Source organism: Neopsephotus bourkii, unplaced genomic scaffold (assembly GCF_033783945.1).
Source record: "Neopsephotus bourkii isolate Nb327-2 ecotype Australia unplaced genomic scaffold, CSIRO-AGI_Nbou_v1 NB_272, whole genome shotgun sequence".
Taxonomy (NCBI): Eukaryota; Metazoa; Chordata; class Aves; order Psittaciformes; family Psittacidae; genus Neopsephotus; species Neopsephotus bourkii.
Genome location: NW_026900781.1, coordinates 973,817 through 996,246, shown reverse-complemented (window position 1 = coordinate 996,246; position 22,430 = coordinate 973,817). Strand labels below are relative to the sequence as shown.

At 38.7% G+C, this 22,430-nt stretch overlaps 1 protein-coding gene across 3 annotated transcripts in view; it reads right to left on the bottom strand.

Moving 5' to 3' along the window:
• LOC133208464 (collagen alpha-1(XV) chain-like) overlaps window positions 1–22,430 on the bottom strand; it is a 113,702-nt gene that overhangs the window by 29,067 nt on the left and 62,205 nt on the right. For 2 of the 3 annotated variants that reach the window (XM_061346327.1, XM_061346326.1), the window contains exons 16-26: window positions 20,673–20,741; window positions 17,829–17,873; window positions 15,770–15,805; window positions 12,817–12,879; window positions 11,871–11,906; window positions 11,691–11,774; window positions 6,057–6,122; window positions 4,428–4,463; window positions 2,821–2,883; window positions 685–762; window positions 527–562 (exon numbers count right to left, since the gene is read on the bottom strand). In XM_061346327.1, the coding sequence (XP_061202311.1) occupies window positions 527–562; window positions 685–762; window positions 2,821–2,883; window positions 4,428–4,463; window positions 6,057–6,122; window positions 11,691–11,774; window positions 11,871–11,906; window positions 12,817–12,879; window positions 15,770–15,805; window positions 17,829–17,873; window positions 20,673–20,741 (612 nt within the window). The remainder of the gene's footprint in view (window positions 1–526; window positions 563–684; window positions 763–2,820; window positions 2,884–4,427; window positions 4,464–6,056; window positions 6,123–11,690; window positions 11,775–11,870; window positions 11,907–12,816; window positions 12,880–15,769; window positions 15,806–17,828; window positions 17,874–20,672; window positions 20,742–22,430) is intronic. The other variant, XM_061346328.1, reaches the window with a different exon arrangement.

Below are 22,430 nucleotides of genomic sequence, written 5' to 3'. Positions count from 1 at the left end.
CTCTGAGCACAATTTCTGTGTTTAACTACCTTTATTGTATTTTTTTTTTTCATATCTAATTGGATTTTCCCTTGCTGGAACTTGCGATCATTGGCACTCTTTTTTTTCCTGTGCACCTCTGAGAAGGACCTGACTTTGTTTCTTCTGTAATTCCCTTTCAGGCAGCAACAGGGAGCAAATAGAGCTCCTCTTATCCTTTTATCTTCAGGGCTAAACAAACTCAGTTCATTCAGAGTCGTAAGTTATGTAAGTTTCTAGCTCTGACTATATTTCACTATTTAAGGTAGTAACAGATACATTTGTGCTACCAGAATTAAATTCTGAATTGTCAGTAGTTTACAGCACCGCATATGTAACAACCACATTCTTTTCTTAAGGACATTGATTATCCTGAAGGAAGAATACTCCTTATCATCCCTACTCAGAAGGAATGTAAACCTAAAGCAAACTACCTTTATGTTTACTATAATCTGTAAAACCAAAGCAAAATAGAAAAAGACTCCACTCATCTTTGGAAATGTCTTACCATTGGTCCCACCGGTCCCACCACTCCAGCTTCACCCTGTTGAGGACAGACACACACAGAACAATGACAGGGAGAACTCCTGCAGTATCCCCAGGCAGAGGTGGCTGGTAACAGGGCCACCAAACATTCTGGCAGAACACAACACAATGTTAGCTCACCTTCTCCCCTTTTCTTCCTAATAATTCAGTTAAAGATCCATCAGCGGCAATGATAGCTCCTGGTTCTCCCTTTTCACCCTGTGATTATCAAAGTAATTTTACAGTGCTTACAAAACAGTTCTCAATTGAATCAGAAGTCAAAGCAGCATTACTGCTGTTTGAAGCATGGCAGATACTGTGATATCAAACAAAGTGGTGTCAATATGAGTAGAGTGAAGCTTGATTCTGGGGAAGAAAAGGGTTGATCTTTCTTGAAATGATTAAACTATTACACTATTACTATATTACACTATTAAAGTATAATAGAGTACACTAAACACATCCTGCTCCTGCAAATCAACCTGGGATGAATAAATACTCATTTTTTAAGAAAGACTTCTGACAGCTATCAGTAAAGTACCTAAGTGAAACATACTGTGCTCTGCCAAGGTAAAACAGGCTATTGGTGTCTTCTTGTGTACTTAGATATGGCTCAGGAAATACTGCTGGAAATGTGAAATCTTGATAGAACACTGATTGTCCTGATTTTACGATCAAGAAAGCATGAATCATTCTCTCTATGTGCCTGGCATGATGCATTTTCATTGCCTTTAATGAAGACTAATCTCCCGCATTCAAATTATGATCTTCTGCATTCCACTTCTTCAAGGGGTAATTCCATTGAATAATGGCACTACAACCATGAATTATCATTCCCCAGTGCCAGTGCACGGTTCCCACTCTGGATCTTTCAGCAGTAACTTTAGTCCTCCTAGCTCAGGCATCTGGGTATAATAGCTGTCCTAAGATCTCTTATGAAACAAACATGGCTTGAAACTAACAATTGCGTTTCTGACGGCCCAGGATACAGCACTTCTGCTGAGTGGGAAGTGCTATAACTCAGTTCCTCTTTCAGGTTCTTAAATACTTGGAGTCTTTGGAGTTTCCCTGAGAATACTTAGGATACTTTGGCGTCTTCCTCAGGCTTAGCTTCACTGTCTTTATCTTCTGTGAGATTTTCTGGATCTAATGTTGCCAACAGAAGCATCTCCTGAGCCTTAAAGCAAAATGCTCCTTGGTGTCTGTGCAGCTTCATTGTGGTTCCCAGTTCATAATTCTTGAGCATAACATGGTGTTCATGCCTCAGAAACATCACTATGTCATTAATGGGCACAAAACATAATGGCTTCAAAGTTTTGTGTTCCTTCCAGTGCGGACAGCATAAGCTAATAAAAAAAACCAACAGATTAAAAAAACCCATAACACAAACCAAAAAAACACCCAACTGGTTTTAAGGTTAAGTTTGATTATTTTATGCACTCCATAAAAGCACAGAGTCCTTATGACAAAAGGGGGCTTGTTTTTGTGGAGATGTTTTCATCTGAGCAATTAGATGCTGTTCATCCAGTCACATTTCAAACCACAATTAACCATTTCCAAGCCTTCCTATTACTTGTGAGAAAATGAGGTCGGATACTTAAAAGAGGAAGTGGTTTTGGTTTTGTTTTTTGTTATCCCCAAGATTGTAATAACTTCGATGTTCCTCTCCCCTGCTTCCTGCAGGTGGGTGAGAAGGGGAAGAAAAACAGAACAGCAGCGATGTTTTGTAAATAGCAGAGTCAGTCCTTGGTCTGTCTCACCAGTGCTATCAGATAAACACTGTTGTGCAGAAATCAGAGAAAGGAACTTAAAGAGAGAGCTCCCCAAGTCTTTGCTTTCTTTGGGAATGGAAAACTGCAGTCTTCATTCTGTAGGCAAAGCCCTCTGTGCCAAGCGAGGAGAAGGAAGATTAATCTTTTTTTTATTTTTTTTTTTTTTTATTTGGCCTTTCTTTTAGGATCTCAGGGTTTCAGGAAAGACAATTAACTTGCAAGAAGAGCTCACCTCATGTTTGATGTTTTTATAAACTTATTCTGATAAACACACACTGTACTGCGGTATCCCAACACTGAGGCAGGAATCTTAGCTCTCAGTGGTATTATATCAAGGTATTTTTTGAACTCTTTCAACTTCCACTTACTAAATTCTTCATGTGAACTTATTAACATCCCAATCCTTAGTAAAATTAGAATCATTAAACTTTTAATGTCACTAAATATTTGTTATCTAACACATTTTGCAGCATGTACTTTTCCTTATGCATTTCCTCTTTCTTACTTGTTGTCCTTTGGGTCCTTGTGGTCCAGGCAAACCAGTATCACCCTTTGGTCCCCGAGGGCCCTAAACAAAAAACAAATACATAAATCCATAGTGATATTTGCTAAGAATATGGAACTAGGCCATTAGACTAAATGGAATTGCAAATAACTGGAAAACCTTAGTTTTAGTCAGTCTGGTTGCAATCGAAGAAGTCTTACAAGACTAAATTGCTGTCTGAATCAAAGTATTCCCTAAAGCAAATATCATTTAGGGAGAATCTGTTAAAAAGAACAACCAACCTCCCCCTGATGTTTATCACAGTGTAGATGATACATTTACAAAGAGAAATATGTAAACATTAATAACAGTGGAAATTAAGCCTGAAATTCTCTATTTCCTCCTTACTTTACCCTCCCTCCCTCCACAGTTATTCAGCCAGAATGATGTTCAACAGGATTTATAAAGCTATATTTTTATTAAAAAAGTCTTAATCTGAAATAGAGATAATACATTTGAAAAATATGTAGTTTCTGTGGTGAAACCATTCCACTCAGACCACAGTTTTGTTTTACAATCTTCCATTATCAGTGCACTCAGAAGCAATTTTTTACCCACCAATAACTAATTTTCACACAATTTCTGCATTGGTTAAGAGATAAAGAAAAGACCTGAGTTAAGAACAAGAATGGTATTTTCAGATCTGTAGAAATTCTGTAAATGAGAGAGTAAGAATTCATTACATCATTTTCTAAACATTATCAGCTCCTTTTCAAATGAAAAGTATTTTTAAGGAGTTGCCCCTGTCATCTTCCTTTGCAGTATATAATACCCAGGACCTAGTAAACAACCTTCTGTAGAATTTTGGGAGATTTGCCAGCATTTTATCAACATTGTTTGTCAGCTTTCCCAGTTTTCTCCTTAGTTATTCTCAGGCAATAGACAAAGTATCCTGAGATCATATGGATGCATCTGAACTGGGAAACAACCCTAACAAGGGAAAATAATTCTATCACATTATATAGAATATAAATATAATAGTATAAACAATACTATCTGAAGTCACAAGCCAGGTAATGTTTATATGGTGTGTCAGTCTGAGCAAGTAGGTAGAACAATATAAGGCACCTTTTGATACTACGGCTGTGCAATACTTACGTGGTAGCCTTGGTATGTTATTATAAAAAAATAACAAATGTTTCCTAAAGGATGAAATAAAAAAGGTACACCTCATAGGGCTTTACTGTACTCTGTCGTGGGGACAAAAAGAGTCTAAAGAAAACTATAACTACATATACATATGAAGATAACTTTTAGAAGTCCATTTGTTCCATTTATCCCTCCTAAAGTGGCACTGGTCTTTTTCTTAGGTAGCATTTTCTTGTTAGAGTCTATTATGTTTGCTACAGAACTGATTTGGAGATAAGCAGAAAGACATGGTGTACATATCCTAGTATAGTTCATTTACAGCAGAGTTAATTTCTACCACAGCTTTTGATTCCATGAACACCTACAGTCTCCAATATGAAAATATGTTACACTTTTTGTGAATTCTGTACAAGATAATTCTTTTAAAATATTAAGTGATATTGAAAAATACTTTCTCAAATCCAAGGAACAGTACTTACAGGAAATCCTGGTAGACCTGGCTTGCCATCTGGCCCCTGCAAAATGCAAAACCCCTTGTAAAAGTGTATTAGACTTACAAAAGAGAGTATGCATTTTCCATGTGTTGTAAATATTGACTGATCTGAAACTGGTGTAAGAACTTCATTCAGCCAGTGCTAAATTTGTGAGCACTCCACAATGAGCTATGCTTCTAAATTTTGTGGGACATTATCATTTACTTCCCAAAATTGAACAGGCAGAGATCTAGGAAAGGCTGAAGACAAGTGACATTTTCCACATATGAAAGGCATACAACCATAATTCAGCCTCCTCTGAATCTTTTCCAGGTTCTAGCACAGAGATGATAGTAGCCCTCCCACCTTTGTCAATTTGCTCCTGGTTGTCTGTAGACATAAAAAAAGAGTGTGCAATAGGCTATGAATAGAAACATGGATTATGGATTTAGATTTGTACTGGGCATATTTATGATTGGCCCACTGTGATATCTGCAAAGAGACCCTTTAGTTTTAGTTCATATCACCTTGATGTGTATTACCCAAACAAATGTAAGACTGCACTTCTTTCCTGACTAGGGTGAGCTCAGAGGTTAAGGTTCAAAGATCTTTCCAATTGCAACGGCAGTTTGAGCTACAGGACCTGGTTCTTTCTCTTGGGACTGTAATAACCATTACAAATCAATACATTTCTGCCCATGAGTACACTTGTCTATGTTATTTTGAGAACCTATCAACTAGGTTTTGCTATCAAGTGGGAATTGCTACTACCTGCAGTGAGAGAGCTCACACAAGAGGGCCCATTCTATCTGGCGCTCTACTACGGTCAGGGATTAGGAGACTCAAGTCTTTAGGAAACACATCAAAATACCCTTCCTTGAAAGGTATTTTACCATAAGCACAGCTAGATGCAGCCACAATAATATGATTTATTTCTACCATGTGACAAGTATAAAAAGGCACACTAGGCTAACAGACAAAGGTTAAAAGCTGTTACTGGAGCTAATGCCCTTCTTTCCAGTTCACTGATAGATTCAGTAAATATTTGGTTTAGGACACCTGTATTAATAAGGTACATGATTTTTTTTTTTTTTTTTCAAACTACAGCTATGTCAAGTGGAATTCTGCTACCATGTACACAAGTTCTGGTCTTGTTTCATGAGGGATTGAATGTGGTGGAGAGAATTCTGCTCAGAAACAAGAAAACAAAATATAATAACGCAAACAACAGTCCAAAATGAAACTAGTGAAGTAAGATGCTTCATTTTGGGGGGATTAAAATTTTTCTGAAGGAGAACTGAACAAAATATATCCCAACATTTTACGACTTGAAAAACAAGAATAAAAAAAAAAAGGAACAAATGCTATGTAAATCTTGGTCCCTAATTTTATATCAGTCCCACATTCATGTCATTCTGAGCATATAGCTCAGATTCAGATTCTTTGATGCAAATGTTTATAAGTAATTCATTCACACAGTATTCAGTTCTGCCCTGAAATAATTCCACAAAGCTTAATGCTGAAGTTAGCAGGAGCCCAATTCTAAAGCATGTGAAACTCAGCTCTAGCTGACACTTAAAAGGGGCAGAGAAGATAGAACAAATCTGAAGATTTAATAAAGCAGCATATACTCACTGGAGGCCCAAGAAGTCCTTTAATTCCAGTAAAGTTTAAAATTCCATCTGTATCATTGAGTAGTAGCTAAAAAAGTGGTTAAGGAACAGGTTATTTCAAATTGATTAGCTAGGGCACACATAGATGTTTAAGAAGTTAGAGTATCCCTTAGTAAATGTGGGAAGAAAACCACAAATAAGGCCACAGAAAAGGCTCTCTACTTCTAATTTCTGTTACACCTGGAGTAACAAAACCTAGAATTCATTTTACACTTCTTATGTAAGGATCTCAGAATGCTTTCAAAACTTCAACTGAAAACTCAATTAGAAAACGATGACATTAAATGTTGCAGCCTGAATTCATTTCTCCTCAGCAAGATAAAGACCAAATGGATGTTTTATACTCCAATATGTCACTGGCATTCTAAGATAGGGAATTGATCTGACCATATTCATCCTGCTTCAGCTTTAGTCTGAGAACAATGCTGATAACACACTGATGTGTGTTCTTGCTCAGTAGCACTTATCCTGATCAGGGACTTTTCAGTCTCATGCTCTGCCAGTGCAAAGGGGTACAAGAAGCTGGGAGGGAGCAGAGACAGGACACCTGACCCAAACTAGCTAAAGGGATATTCCATAATACAGCAAGTCATGTCCATATATAAACTGGGGAGAGACACCCAGAAGGGGAGATTGCTGCTTGGGTCTGGCTGGGTACTGTTCATCAGGTGGTGAGCAACTGAGTTGTGCATCACCTTTCCTGGGTCTGATTTCTCTCTCTCTTTTTGTTGTCTCTCTTTTTATCATCATTATTATTTATCTTTTTTAACTATTTTATTTCAATTATTAAACTGTTCCTATCTCAATCCACAGATTTTACCTTTTTTTCTGATTTTCCTTCCCATCCCACCAGGCTGGGGGGCTGAGCGAGCAGTTGTGTGGTACTTAGTTGCCAACCATGGTTAAACCACAACATTAGGCTTTCATTTTGGTTTCAGATAGCTGCCTTTCTGGTTTAAAAAGGTGTTTCCAGTACTATATCATATGGTCATATATTACAGTTCAGGACAGATAATATGTAAGTTCTAGCTCCACGCGTATGTTGTAGGTGAACTGATCCTCACTCAGTTTTTGCCTTTTTTTTTTCATTTCTTTCACTTCAACAATCCTGTTTATTGTGTGATAGTTTAGCCTTATTTTTGATTCAGAAATATGTACTGAATATCCTTAGAGGCTTGAACTAGTCCATTTGTTCAGCAGGCAAACCATGACACCCATTTTGATACAAGGCACTGCGTGCAGCACTATTCCCATTAAATGTAATTAATAGCTTCTGAATTTCACAAGGCTAGGGCAGGGCATGCCTTCAGGTGCCAGCGACTCACTTAGCACGAGTGTGTTGGCACTGAGATGTTGTGAAATCTGAATGCCTCTTCTGCTTGTAACCATGTGCAGGTCAATGCTATCAGATCACCATCTTTTGCAACATTTGTTATGAGTAGAGTATACAGGAAGAAAGATTGAAGCTACCTCTGCTTTGTATAGGAGGTGTAGCCATATGGCCTCCAGAGGTCACTTTGAACTATGAGTCTCTGAATTCTATTTTTCTAATCTGGGTTGTGAATGAGGACACAAAAGAGAACAGATGTGCTTGGTCACATCACATATCCTGTGCTGTCCTGTCATGTCCTATGTCATTTGATCATGGCAGTATGTAGTCAGCTTTCTGTACTTTGAGGTCATGCTGGCACTATGATTCATGCAGCTAAAGCCTGTTACTTTTACTGGGTGTTGTTACCTGCTCACTGTCCTCATGTTCTACAAAAAACACTGGAAAACTGTCAAAGAAAAAGACAGTTTAAGTCCTGCAGGCAGCACTCCAACTCCCAAACCACATGATCTTTCTGTTGCATTGCTCCAGGGGTAGCACAATGCCATTGGTCCCACTATTCCCAGCTCTAAATGGCCCAGAAAGGGAGTAAGACATGGGCTGTTACTTTCATGACAATAATAAGAGTCTTGCTGCTCAACTGTTTTGCTTTATCTACAACTGGTGGCAGAAATCCAGGAACCCTGCATTTACACTGTCTTTTCATTGTGGAATTACTCAGTATTCATTCTTTTTGGGCTCAATCCAAACTTTATTGAACTCAGTGCAAAGAATCCCAAAAGCTTTGCTGAGCTTGGGATCAGGCACTTCATCTGTTTTATGACTGGAGTCCTGCTGCAGATGAAAAATGTGGTTGGAAGTCAGAAAACTGTATGCAGTGCTGAAGAAAATAGGAAAATAGAGGATGTGAGGATGTAAGGAAGTTGATTAGAGAAAAAGATTGCACTTTTCACAGCCTGCTCCAGGTAAAGAGTCATTTATCTTCCTTTTTGGATGTGCAAGCTGCTTTAATAGCAACAATCCAGCAACATAACTTTTCAACACATAAAATCAGTCCAGAAAGTGGTAACTACAAAGTAAGGACATTGTTTTTTGTATTTTTTTCACCGTTAAGAAGAGGAAGAAACAATAGTTTTTAGTGTGATTTTTCTGGGTTGGGTTCTAAGCAAACCTTCAGCTTTGTACCCAAATGGTGTGAATATGCCTGTATTACAATTACAGAAAGGACACAGGAAACAAAATTTTCTGACATCTGCTTTATACCCCCAGCATTAACCTTTCTCCAGACCTTTTATTCAGTTCTGGTACCTAAAGTATGGATGGATAAAGGCAACAATAGATAATTTTTTTAAAGTTTTAAATTTCAATCCAGTAAAATTTCTCTATTTCTGTACTGTTGTCAACTAAATTGATATGATAAAATCGCAGTAACAATTAACATGATTTTCTTGGTTATCATGATTCTATGCATGAAAACACACTGAGCATTAAAGATTATGTTCCAAAAGAGGAAAGTGGCCAATATAGAATGAGGAATACTGGTTTCAGTATTTTTTAATATCAAACAGCAGCAAACTAAAGAGACACTTTTTTAAGCATGACATTGGAGAACAGACTTCTGACCTGCAACAGGAGGCAACGGATGAGTGCAAGCCCTTGAGACCCACAGTGTTGGAAGGTACTGCAAGAACCTAGCCTGGAAATGGCTAGGTTCTACTGCAGACCTCAATTTTATCTTATCATGTCTATTCACAGGGTTAGAAGTGTATCCTGAAGGAATCAAATCCCCTCAGTTCACATAGAGACAAGTTAAATGAGGAGGAAACCAAGGTCTGCTTTCCGGTGCAGTTCAATCAATGTGCTATTGACCAAATACTGGTGAGTCCTGGCCCTAAGCCACAGCTGTCCACATCAGATATTAATATATACTGAAACTGCACCAGCTCTTTAATTTGTTTTATTATGATTGAGCAGCATAAAATCTGTTTAGCTGTAACCACATAGCCCTTCATAATAAAACTTCCTTCCAATTCTGATCAAGCCATTGGTCTTGCATAGCCCAAGAAGTATTGTTGTCGTTGGCTACACAATGGTTAAATGAGTGAACTAATAGTCCCTGACCCAGTGAGTGATCTCTCTAACTGGCCCGTGGTTCGCTTAGATCACTTAATTATCTCAGCTGCTCTACCCACATCAAGCCAATATCCACATTACAACAGCTGGTGCTGGTATTTGTTTTAGTTCTGTTGTTCCAATTGCAATTGATAGGTTTGCTTGCAGTAGTCCTTTCCAAGGTGAGAGACTGAGTCAGCAAAGTGTATTTGGATAAATTAATCTTCTATCTCAGCAAATGTATAGTAACCAAAGGTCCTGTTATACAAGCATTTGCGAGGTAGATAGAACTCGGTGTCATACATAGTGACATATACTTACATACACCCCCTAGCTGCATCAAAATGCAGTATGACAAGTCCTCAGAGAAATCATCTGATTAACAGTATAGAGGATTTGGAGCATGTGAGGGTAGATGGCTCTTGCTGTACCCCTCTTGAATACCTGTTTGCTACAAATGGAAGTAACACCATGTATATTATGCTCGCTATTTTGTGAGAGAGCTTACTTGCTGAATTCCAAGGCATTTAGAGAAGGAAATGGGTTTTGAAATGAGTTTTGAAATGGGTTTGTAATATACCTAATGCAATACAGCTTCTACAAGGCTCTATGCATTTCTGTAACGCATGGTGAAAGCAGTTCATCCAGAAGTCCTGAGGAATCCAGAGGATGCATGTTAGATTTTTTCAGACATAGCATTAGACACGGGGGCTGTGACTATCACAAAATGTAGTGAGCCATGCAGCCTCCTGCAAACTGCCATCATTAGTTTGTTCTGTCAGCTTCAATAATCTTTTTACATTTCTTCTGCACACTGTCCTCCCTCTGAGGCTCTCATAGTGTTTCTTCAAGTATTAATGAGCTAAGGAGCAACACATTCAGGTTCATTATTACTGCAGAGCTGTTTAGTCACTGATAGGAGCTAAGACCCCAGAGTGACACCTTGGTAGACTGCAAGAAAGAACATGAATTTTACACCAACATTTCTGTCACAGCTATTAAGGAATTTCCCAGAAGTTCCAAGAGAAACATGATGAATTGTAGAGCGTGTGACAGTGCCACTTCGAGCAGGACTTTGAGCTAGATGATCTTTAGAAGCCTCTTCCACCCAACATTTCTGTGAATCTATAATGCTGCTCATCCAAGATCTTAGTATCTTGGTATCTTAGGATTTTAAATCCTAAGATTCTGTGTGGATACCAAATAAAAAAACCCCACACCTCTGGTTATGTGGGCTATGGGATGCCAACTTATGCTATATTTGCTATCAGTAGCAGAAGCCTAAGTGAAAGCCCAGTTGTTTCATTCAACTAAGAATCTTATGTGTATCTCACATTTCAGATAATGTTGGTACCCAGCTTCCCCTAACAGATTTCTCAGGTGGGCATTTTTGTTACTTGCAATCACAAATCACTTCTTACTGTTATTATATGCATTCCTGCGGGTGAGTCTGGCTGTTTTAGACACCTTCATCTCTCAGAGGTGAAGAATTTCTTGCAACAACTCACAGTTTCTCCAGATTTTAATGTCATATCATGCCAGTTACAAACATTTTTGTTGTGAGTTTGAAATGGGATTCCTTTTAATCTCTAGCCTACTAGACTAGCTAACTAGTATTGATTTTGTAAATGATGTACACAGAACAAAACTGACTGAAAATGTACATACAGCTAAAGGATATTGGACAGTTTTTATGAGCTTCTAGCATTTTATGCTTTGGTACTTTTGTCTGTTGCTTCCACACCAGAGTCAATGCTCTGGTTTGTAGAGTGGACACCTGTCAGAAAACACAATGTGTCTCTCTCCTACATACTGCTATGTCTCAGGTACCTTGCTTTGTCAGACTTCCACAGCTTGTATTTCTCTGTTTATTTTTTGTTTGATGTTCACAACTCCTGCAGAATCACCTGGAGAGAAGCTCTCACTGTGACCTTGTGATTCTTGTATGCAAGCTCTTCATGCAAGCTCTTCACCAACGTGCCTTCCTATTTTGTCTTTTCAAAACAAATCCACTTGGTATAGAGACATATTGAGATATTCTTGTTATAAGGAATAGACTCATGACCTGAACAAATTTGCCAGTTTTTAACCATTTGTGCCCTCTTCCCTGTAAGATGAATTACAGAGACTTTAATGCTTGACAAACACACTCACCTCAGGTATAGCTATGATTGGTCCTGGTGGTCCTGGTGGTCCAGGTGGGCCCACGATACTGTTCCCATCCTGTCCTGGTACACCCTATTTCAAAAACATTAAAGATGGAAAAAAAAACATTCACTAAGTATTACTTTTAACATATGTTTCTCAGAAGGAATGAAACCCACACAATCTCACCTGAGGTCCTGGGTCACCCTTCTCTCCTTTTGGACCCTGCATTGGATTAGAAAAATGAGCTAAGTGATTTAAAAGGAAAAATCGTAAATGTGTGCTTTCTTCAGCTTCAAAAAAGCACATCAGTAAAATGCAGGTATAGAATGCTCAGTCCCCAGGGGCTCACTCAAATCACAGATGGGGCCAGCTGGTTTCAACTCACATCCTCTGAGGATCTGATGTTAAAAAGTATTTCCCAGCACATTTGACAAGAGTTCACAGATGACCAGAAGCAAATGGGCACACAACATTTCATTAGTTGGGGATTAATTCTACAAGCTTTTCCTTCCCTACATTGCTCTGCCATGCCTGGCTGCTCCTTCCCTTTTCAACATTAGTCACCTCAATTCTGTCTGGTATAGCCCAATGAACTGGGAAGGGGAACACAGGTGAGCTGAACAGTCATTTTCAGACAGGTTATTTCTAAGCTTAATCAGCCCCTCATTGCACAGCACAACTCTATGCTGGGGACACAGACAGTTTATCTGGCACCAGTGAGAAGAAGGTGTCAGGGGATGAGCCTTGGGACTTCACAGCCAAAGAGCTCTGTAATCCTCGGAGATCTTAAGCATGAGAAATAAATTAAAATCACTTATGAGCCTGTTGGCTTCCCTTTAATTAAAAGCAGAGCTGATGTCTGCATAATTACAAGCAAAAGGAGCACTGAAGAATCAGAACTAGCCTCTGGAGAAGCCTGTATCACTTCTGACTGGTGAAGGAGACAAATACAAGGAACACTGTTCTTGTATTTAGTGTCTGAGGTAACTGCTCCAGGTTAAGTAGGGCAAATCCAGGCCCTTCTCTCCACATCCTGCTGGCAAGTGGTGTTAGGGCTCCCGCTGATCCTTAAGACATAGATCTGAGTGCCACTGTGTGTTATGTAATCACAGATTATGACAGCCCTACTCACCACATCTCCAGGATGTCCAGCGATGCCAGGAAAGCCTGGTTTTCCGTCTGTACCTGGCATTCCCTGCAACAACAAATTTACTATTATTCTCTCCAAATTATACTCAGTTTAATTCAAGCAGAAGGCTGCCACTTTTGGGAGGGACACAGTATGTTTCTGAATGAACTAGGGGGTGGGTTAGCACTTCTGCAGTTTCCCCCTCTTCATAGGATGGGTATTTTTAATGCGTCTTTAATCATTCTCCAATGCTCCCACCTCTGCTTAGCAAAAGGGTGAATTCTGTTGCTTTCTCCCAAGATACATCTAATGGGTTATTTCTACCCTTCAGCTAAGTACTCTCAGGCTGGACAAAGAGGAGACAGAGGCATTGAACGTAGATGGGAGTTGCTTGATAGCCCCTGCTCTAGTTTAAGAGTTAGAGATTCAGTTGCGGTTCAGAAATAATTTCTTGCTGAGAAAGTCCCTGGATCACAAATTGTTGAAGTCAGGAGAACTATGATATAGTACTTGCCCTTTTATAAGGTCAAATTACATCTAAGCAACTGCTCAAACTGATTATGCTTTTGACACTGTTGGAGGCATGATACAGGGACATAAGGAAGGATGTGACCCAATAAAACCTTTGAGAATTATCTAACGCTCTACAGAAGTGTCTTAAAGAGCAACAAAGTTGCAAAGAATCCAAAGTAAAATGGTATTCTCTGCTGCATTTCTGTTGTGATAGAAGAAATTCAAATTAACACTTCATAGGATGCAAAATCCTCTCTTCTTATGCCATTCTACAGAAGCATTAGCATAAAAGATTTAATATGTCTAAAAGGATATTCTCACTGTTATTTCTATTTTTGTCTGTGATCAGCAAAGCATGTGGTTCAGGAATAAACAGTTCATTAATATAACACAATTTCTGAGGTACTTCAGTTTTCATTTTATAGACGTGCAGGAAAAAAAGCATCTCTGAATGCTAACAGATTTAGGCACTTACACAAGTACAAGTATCTGGGCACCTACGTGACTAGTAAAAATGGTACTTGGGACTTAATTCTCTCTAATGCTTGTAGGAAATTATATATATCTATGTGCGGCAAAGGTAATGGAGCAGAGGAAATAACCTCGAATCACCAGCATTTCTTCAAAAGAATGCTGTCATTTCAGGCATGTTGGTGCCTGCAGATCAGCTTCCTGCTATTATAAATGCTGGATAACTTCACCAGTTGATTTTCCTAATGAAATTTGATTTGGAATCAAAGACTCAGGATAGGCAGGATGTTTTACTATAAACAATGTATCAGAGACATCCTTATTTCTAACTCCCTCCATATTTTAAGAATGTAGCTATTTGGTCAAATGTAAGAGGACTAAGATATATCTTTCATCCGAAGATTGAAGAGATAGATGATTTTTAATATCACTGCAGTCACTCTACTTGCAACATATACATGTTTGAAATTTATCTTTCACATCAAGAGTAACAACTACTAGAACAAGGAGAACAAAACACTTTTTGGTATAATAATTAAGAATATAATCTGTAATAAAATAAAATAAAAAGAATAAAACCACTGTCCTATACATCAGCTTTTAATGATCATGCTGATAAATATATCTGTGAAATGGCAATATCAAAATATGTACACCAGATGGAATTTAGGGCAACAGAGTCCTGCTACATTATTTTATTGTTGTGGTTTTTTGTTTTTGTTTTTTAATAAACAAGCAGATGTTGCTAGAAGACTGTGATGAAATTCAAGTAGACATTCAGCAAGCAAAAGGTTGATTCATAATTGCTTTTATCTTGTTTCCTAGAGCAACTCTTAATTTCGGTGCTGTCCCAAATCATGAAACCATAGAATGGTTTGAGTTAAAAGGGCCCTTAAAGATCATATACCTCCAAGCATCCTGCCATGGGACACTTTCCACTAGAGCAGGTTGTTCAAAGTCTTGTCCAACCTGGCCTTGAATACTGCCTGGGATGGGACAGCCACAGCTTCTCTGGGCAACCTGTGCCAGGACCTCACCACCCTCACAGGGAAGAACTTCTTCCTGAAATTCCATCTCAGTCTCCCCTCTGTCAGTTTAAAGCTGTTCCCCCTTGTCCTGTCCCTACCTGCCCTTGTCAAAAGCCTTTCTTCTTTTCTTTTTTTCCTTTTCCTTTTCCTTTTCCTTTTCCTTTTCCTTTTCCTTTTCCTTTTCCTTTTCCTTTGTCTTTCTCTTTTTCTTTCTCTTTTTCTTTCTCTTTTTCTCTTTTTCTCTTTTTCTCTTTTTCTTTCTCCTTCTCCTCTCCTCTCCTCTCCTCTCCTCTCCTCTCCTCTCCTCTCCTCTCCTCTCCTCTCCTCTCCTCTCCTCTCCTCTCCTCTCCTCTCCTCTCCTCTCCTCTCCTCTCCTCTCCTCTCCTCTCCTCTCCTCTCCTCTCCTCTCCTCTCCTCTCCTCTCCTCTTCCCTTTCCTTTCCATTTTATTTTATAATTTAATTTCACTTTTTTTAGCTTTTCGTGTTTTTCTGTGAGTCACAACATCTCCCTCTGCTGACTTTTGCCTGCAGAAGCCACACAAGTCAGCCAGAGCCTGTCAAACAGCAGCACATTACAGAAGCTTACCAGAGTAGACATGACAGAGAAGAAAGGTGAGATACCAAGGAACTCCAATCCATCCATTTCAGTACTAATACCGTGCAAAGCAGTATAAACTGTCAGGTTTCTCTGCCAATCAGGTCTCATGTCTAGAAGCTGCACTAGTCCAGAGCAGCAGGTCTGGGTTGCACACTGGCGCATGGGGTGAGTTAGACAACTAATACAAACTACAGCTTGAGAAGTACATTCCATGCACATTAGGGAAATTACCTTTCCAAAGAGGATAGTGAAGAACCAGAACAAGATACCATGAGTAGATTAAGAGAAGAAAGGCAACTGAGAAGAAATTACTGAGGCTTTAAATCAAGTTTATAAATTTCCCACCTTTGAACCTGGTGGACCAATGTTGCCTCTTTCTCCCTGAAACAGAGACACAGTAAGGCTCAAATATCAAAACGAACAGTAATCACAAGGATTTTAAACATCTATATTACTTTCCTTGCAAACAAACAGACTGAATTGAGTAAAATGATTAGCAAAAGTAGGACACATTTTTGATAAAAACTGATGCTCAGCATACATTTGTGAATTGGTTCTGGGAGGTTTAATTGCCCACTTGCCACCCGTATTTTAGTTTCTGGTCATCATGTGTGATTTTTGCTGAGCATCAAGCAAGCCACATGCCTGAACCTTCATTTTGGTGTCTGAAATCAGCACATGGTAACATTGTGGCATCCACCAATGACAATTATTTTGTGCCTCCACAAATGACCCACCATCTTTCTTCAACACAACTAACTCAGCCTCCACACTACTGCTCTCCCCATCTACCCAGCCACTGTGTCATAGCATGAGCAATGTAATGCGTGGTGCAGTCTTCCACATTCAGGCCTGATCCTGCTGTATTCTAGCTCCGAGTAAACATGATTCCTTGATTTCATCACAGCCAGAGAACATGAAATTTAGTTTATTTCATATGAGATAGAGCATATAAGCATGAATAAATCAGCAAGGAGCTACAGCCATTGCCTCGAATGTTATCTTAATGATTCCTGTTTAAAAGACAGGAGTGCTTATATTCATGAATGCATGAAGATTGTAGACTGTTTTTTAATGAAAACAGTTTTTCATAATAATAATAATGAAAACAGAATTTGGATCTGTTTTTGGATCTAAGAAAGAGAGAAAAATTTGATCACAGTTGTTGCGTTTTGCCACTGTTGCCTAGTGAAGTAATTTATAACCATGAAGAGTGGGTGTAAAATTCATCCCCATGACAATGGTAGTGTATTGTAAACACTTCCTATTAATTTTCCTGTAGTGTACCTGATTTTGTAAGATGTCAGGCAATAGCATGTCTCTTTCTGTGTCTCCGTGACCTTGGGGATGAATGACTCAAGACTAAACAGCTAAAATCTTAGTGTAGGTGGTGGTGAAGTCTCTTGGCCAAGGCTGATGACCCTTCAGTCCCAGCACAGTTCCTAAATCCCAGGAATCACGCTTACCTCCATTTCTGAAGTATTTGTGAAACAGTATTTGCACTATATTTTAGAAACAAGATTTCTAGTTAAGGGCAGAGAATAAATTTGTAACAAAATACGTATTTTCCTCATGGACACTTGACACCTACTTACGTCCATAGAGCAGCACCATGTGAAGAGCATGTCTATTCCAGACACGCTTTTGGAGTATCATTCACTAACAAATGCTGTGCAAATACTTGAATTTTTCACCCATAAATAGTGTGGTTCTCCAGAATCAGCAAAAGTAGTACCCCATAGAGAGACCTTTTCAGCCCCATAATCTGAGGTGTATAGAGACTCTAGGCACAGGGGACTGGCCAGATGTGAATTTGCCCTTTTTTCTCTGTTTTTTTTTCCTTTTTTTTAAAACTCTGCATTTTTTTTCTCATGGGTTACTTAACCAACAGCAGCATCAAAGTGGAAAAATTCAGTTACTACTGAGCTCAAATAAAAAACAAGGAATAGCAGTCATGGCATCTCCCTTCTTTCCCTCAGCATCTTCCAGAACATTTTCCTGTCACTTTCTGGGATTATGCCAGAAGATCTCTTTCTGCAGGTTTCTCTTTCAACAGCATACCATGTAACCTCTTGGAAACCAAAATGATGTATAAATAAGCAACAAAGAGAAACTGCTAGATGTCCTTGAAAAATTTAACAAAAATACACCAAGTGCCTTGGAATGTAATGGCTCAGCTGATATTTACTCACTGTCCTGGTGTGGATGTAAAATAGCTCTAGTAATACACAGTCTGGATGAATAAGCAGTGTGAGTGGGAATAACATTTGTCCTGTACTTAGTCAGTATATAAATGTTAAACAAAAGCTGTTTTGTTAAGGCAAATTCTGGGAATATAGAAAAAAAATATATACACCAAAGCAAAATAGGTTAGCTTTCAGGTGTTCCTTGCTGTACAGGGTACCTTTGGTCCTAATGGCCCACGCTGTCCATGTCTTCCTACAAAACCCTATAAAATTACATTGAATTTACTGGTAAATCCATATAGCATTTCATAATAAATTTTCTCAGAAAAAAAGCCCTAATTCATAAACACAACCAAAAACCAAAAAGCACTGTTGGAGACCAGTATTATCAATGGAGAGTAATAAAATGTAAGCACTGTTTTACATTTGTTGTTCTAAGAAATATTGCCATGCTCTACATTATCATGCAAAGATCTAAAGATCTTTTTTCTTTCAAAGACAACTTTAATCTTGCACTGCATACTATGCATATTTTTAGAAAATACGAGAAATAAAACTGTTCAAGTGCATTTGTTGCAAGTCATCGCTTTCAATGGTGGACAAATTTTTTTATTTGCCTCCTTGGCTAAAATTAAGATATGTGACGAGTTTAGAGACAACACAGCATTGTCTTGCCAGGTTTAAAAGCAGCTTGAAACAAACATTTGGGGATGCAAATTCCTCTCTTATCTCTATATGGTGACATCAGTTGTAGCATACAATTATGACTCTGATGGTAAAATGAACTACAGCTCATTACTGATCATTTTAGAAAGTTGAATGAAAAAAAAATTCATCAGAGTGAGTTCTCTTCATCTGGAATACGAGGACAAGACAACAACAAACCAAACACCAACAAAAGAATTCAAAAGAATGATAACAGAAACCCTGGAAATGATAGTAAACCCTGAGAAGACAAAATAAGTTTGGTACTTCGATACATGACCACTACTTTCTCATAAAAGACTAATAGAAAAAATCAACAGATACAAAGTAGTGCAAGTGAGTGTAATTTATTTCCAAGCAGCTGCTTTAAGTTACAGCCTTCTTAGAAGCAGATACACTCTATTCACTCAAACACGGTCACCAACCTCTGGAGTTGTCATAGGGTGTAAGCAGCTCATAATACTTCCATGCAGAACCAGTAAAATCATTTTAATAACTACAGAAAAGCTCTTATGTCCCCTTTTTACTGACTGAAACATTGTGGAGTGACTCAGCAGCAGCCGGAAAACAAAATTCCAGGATTTTGTTCAGCTGCAATGAGACATTTTTTCAGTATTTATATCTGAGTGACTTGGAAACAATGCCTCTTACAAAACTGAAACGGAGAGTAAGGCTGGCATTTAGGCAGGTCAGAATGTGCAATTTTGGCACTGGTTTTGGACATCTCGTTTTGGACACCTGCTTGTTTCAGCTAAGGAGCTATCTTATTAATTTTGTAATTTCTGCAACAAAAGTATTTCTTGTGCCACTGCTTTAACACCTAAGGAAAGATATGAACAGGCAAATGTGTCGAAGATATTGAGTCAGCTATAAGTTCAGTGACTCAGAATTACTAGTACTTTAAACAATCATGGCAAAAACCTTCTAAACTCACTCCTGTCTCCTGCATTCAGTTAATTTCTTGGGATTTCTATGATTCATAGAATCACAGAAACAGGGTTGTAACAGGGTCTCTGGAGGCTATCTAATCCAATCGCTGCCTTGAAGTAGAAACATCAGTAGCTCTGGATCAGATCGGTCATGTCTCTGTCCAGCAAAGCCTTGAAAACTTCCAAGAACAGAGCTCCTACAACCTCCCCGGACAAAGTGCCCCAGTTCTGCATCAACCTCCTTGTGATGGTTTATTCTACTGTTTGGCCTGAATGTCTCAAGCTGAAAATTGTGATCACTGTCTCTTGCTGCACCATCTGACACTATGAGGAGCAGTTTGGTTTCATAGTATTTGCAATATGATGAAACTTCAAAGACTTGTAAGCAGCTATTGGATCATGCCTTGTCTCCTTTTTGACACAGTGTCTCTGTTTTCTCCACATCCACCTTGAAGTGCAGTACAAAACCCCTGGATTTAGTATTTCAATGCAGCCTCACTAGCCCTGAGTAAAGGGCTATAATAATAACTCTTTATCTGCTTTTTCTGATGTATTCCGGTATAGGGGTTGCCTTATTTGCAGTGACAGTGCACTGTTGCTTAGTAATCAGTCTGGCATCTACCCAATGTCATCATCATCGCTTTCTCCAGATCTAGGTAAGAAGACTCATTCTGTCAAAGCTATGCTTTGAAAGTTTGAATGTTTCTTTTGGAGTGAGCGCAGGGGTAGAACTTCCGAAGACCAAACTAGAACAATGCAGACAGCTCTGGGAGAAGGAATGCTGGATAATTGCCTGCTTTAGGGAAGGCATCACAGGCTACAGTTCTGATGCTATTGCTGAGAATGGGGATAAATCTAAATGTTCCGGTAAGAACTCGCACATTGTATTCACACATTCCCTACTTGGTATTTTAAAGCAGCCCACACTAGCAAAAATCTCCTAAGACACAGTGATGGAGTAAAAAACACCCCTTATTCTAGGCCATTGCTTCCACACTACTGGGAACATTTCTTTAGTTTAAAAGTGGCATTTCAGATTATGTCCATTTGATTGTTAAACTATGACATTTCAATTTCAGTAGTGTATGTAATTCATCTTCATAAACACGAAGGGCATCTATTAGGGTAAAACAAGAAATAGGGAGCTAGATAATAATAATAATAAAAAAATATTTCGTCCTTCAGTCTCTCAGAAACACACCAGAGCAGAATTTAAAAATCATCAGCTAACTAAGTATCAGAGAAATATCGTTCAGATTCTCTGGAGGACACAGCTATTGTAATGATATTCTAGACCAATTGCATCCAGTGCAGTGATTCCAAATCTACAATTGAGCGGGGCTCTGTGTTTCCAAAAAGCAGAGAGCAGGACACAAAAAACAACCTGAAAACCAAAAAATGTTCCGGTCTTCCAAAGCATCCACTTACCTTTGGCCCTCTTGATCCTGGAATTCTGGATTCACTTAGTAGGTCAATGCTACCTGATCCTTCCATGTCCTAATGAAAAAGAAAAAAAATGCTAGAGAATTTATCTTTTGGTTGGTTTGTTTGTTGGTTTTGTTGCTTTGGTTTTTTTTTTGTGGGTTGGTTGTTTTTTTTGTCCCAGCTGCTCTGTTTTATGGAGTCCTGTAGAAAGCTGGAAAAATACTGAACAAAAATATATTTGTCTTCTCTCATGAACCCTTTTTTTGACCAATGTATGATATTCTGGAGATAGGCTCCACTCAGATGCAATAAGGACATGCTGATCCTGCTTACAGAAGATCTGGTCTTTACAGTCTTTCCAATTTACCAGTCCATGTCAGAACCAGGAACTGCCAGTTCCAAAGCAACCAAAGAAATAAAATCGCAGGCTGCCATAATAATCTGTTTTACCCCCAGCAGCAGCACCACCACTACATATTCCTATACCTTGTCTTATTCTTAATCTAGAACTTGTCACACTGTACTTCCAACCAGTTGTATGAACCCTGCCAACAGGAAACTGTTCACTTGCTTTTAGCTGCAGTTTTAAATGCAGCTGCATTGGCTTAATTGTTTTTTTTTTTTCTGAAAAGGGAAAAATCTTAATCTTTCTTTGCTCCACTTTGCTGCTCACAGCCGTACAGCCTTAATTTTCAACATCAGTGCCACATGTTTAATCCTCTCACTTTCCTGTGAGCCACTTTAAATCACTTAAATGGCAAAAATATACATTACTTTTTGAGGGTGGGATGGTTCTCTAAAATGTTAGAAAACTAAATTGGCTTGTGGAAGTATTGATTAATGAAACACTGGATGTTAGTGAATATGAATGGCAGGCCTGTGCCAGGAATGGCTTTAGCTGGTAGCAGGAGCAAAGCAGAATCTCCTCTTAGTGACAACGAGCCCTTGTATCAGCTGATCATATTTAGAGATCCTTTAACTCCTTGCCTACTTAGCTTTTTGCTAATGTCTTGAAATGGCTCACATTATCATAGATCTCGTGAACTCTGGAGATGGTGTAAAGGAAAAGGTGGAAAACCAATAAGATCAGATTATGCTGCTATGGAATGACAACCTAATGCCAAAGTTATGGAAAACATCAACTGATCTGACTCCAGTGAAAAAGAGAGATCTTAGTCTTTTGCCCTTTCCCACCAATCCCATGAGAATTGAAAAAATAAGAGAAGCAGAAAGAGTGCACAGCTGGAATCAGGTCCTTCCTTTCGAGGACCATGGTGAGGGACATTGAGTCATCAGGTTGGTCAAGTCCTTTCATGCAACTTCACCTGAGATTGAATATTATTCATACTTTTATTTTGCTTCGCCTTCAGCTATTGATGTATCAAATAGCACACAATCTGCTGATTTTTTTTCCCTGTTTAACCAAATGCTCGCTACTTATATTAAACCACAAGTTATGCTTCTGGGTCCTTCTTTCCCTTGCCTCCACTGTGCCAATATTTTTTTCCTTTTAAAATGAGTGCTTGATGCTTGCTTTGTATTACACACCATCGCTTTTGACATCAGCATGTTTTTAATGGGTTTACCAGGTACCTTCTGCAGTTCAAACTGTTTTTTTGGCAAGCGTAAGTGCCAACAAATCCCATGCCATTTGGTTTTTGCACATAGCTGATCACAGATGCTAGCAAGTGCTAACAGGAATGTTTTGCAGAAACAGCCTTGCAGCAATAAACAGACTGCCAACCAAAAGCTAGTGTTGCC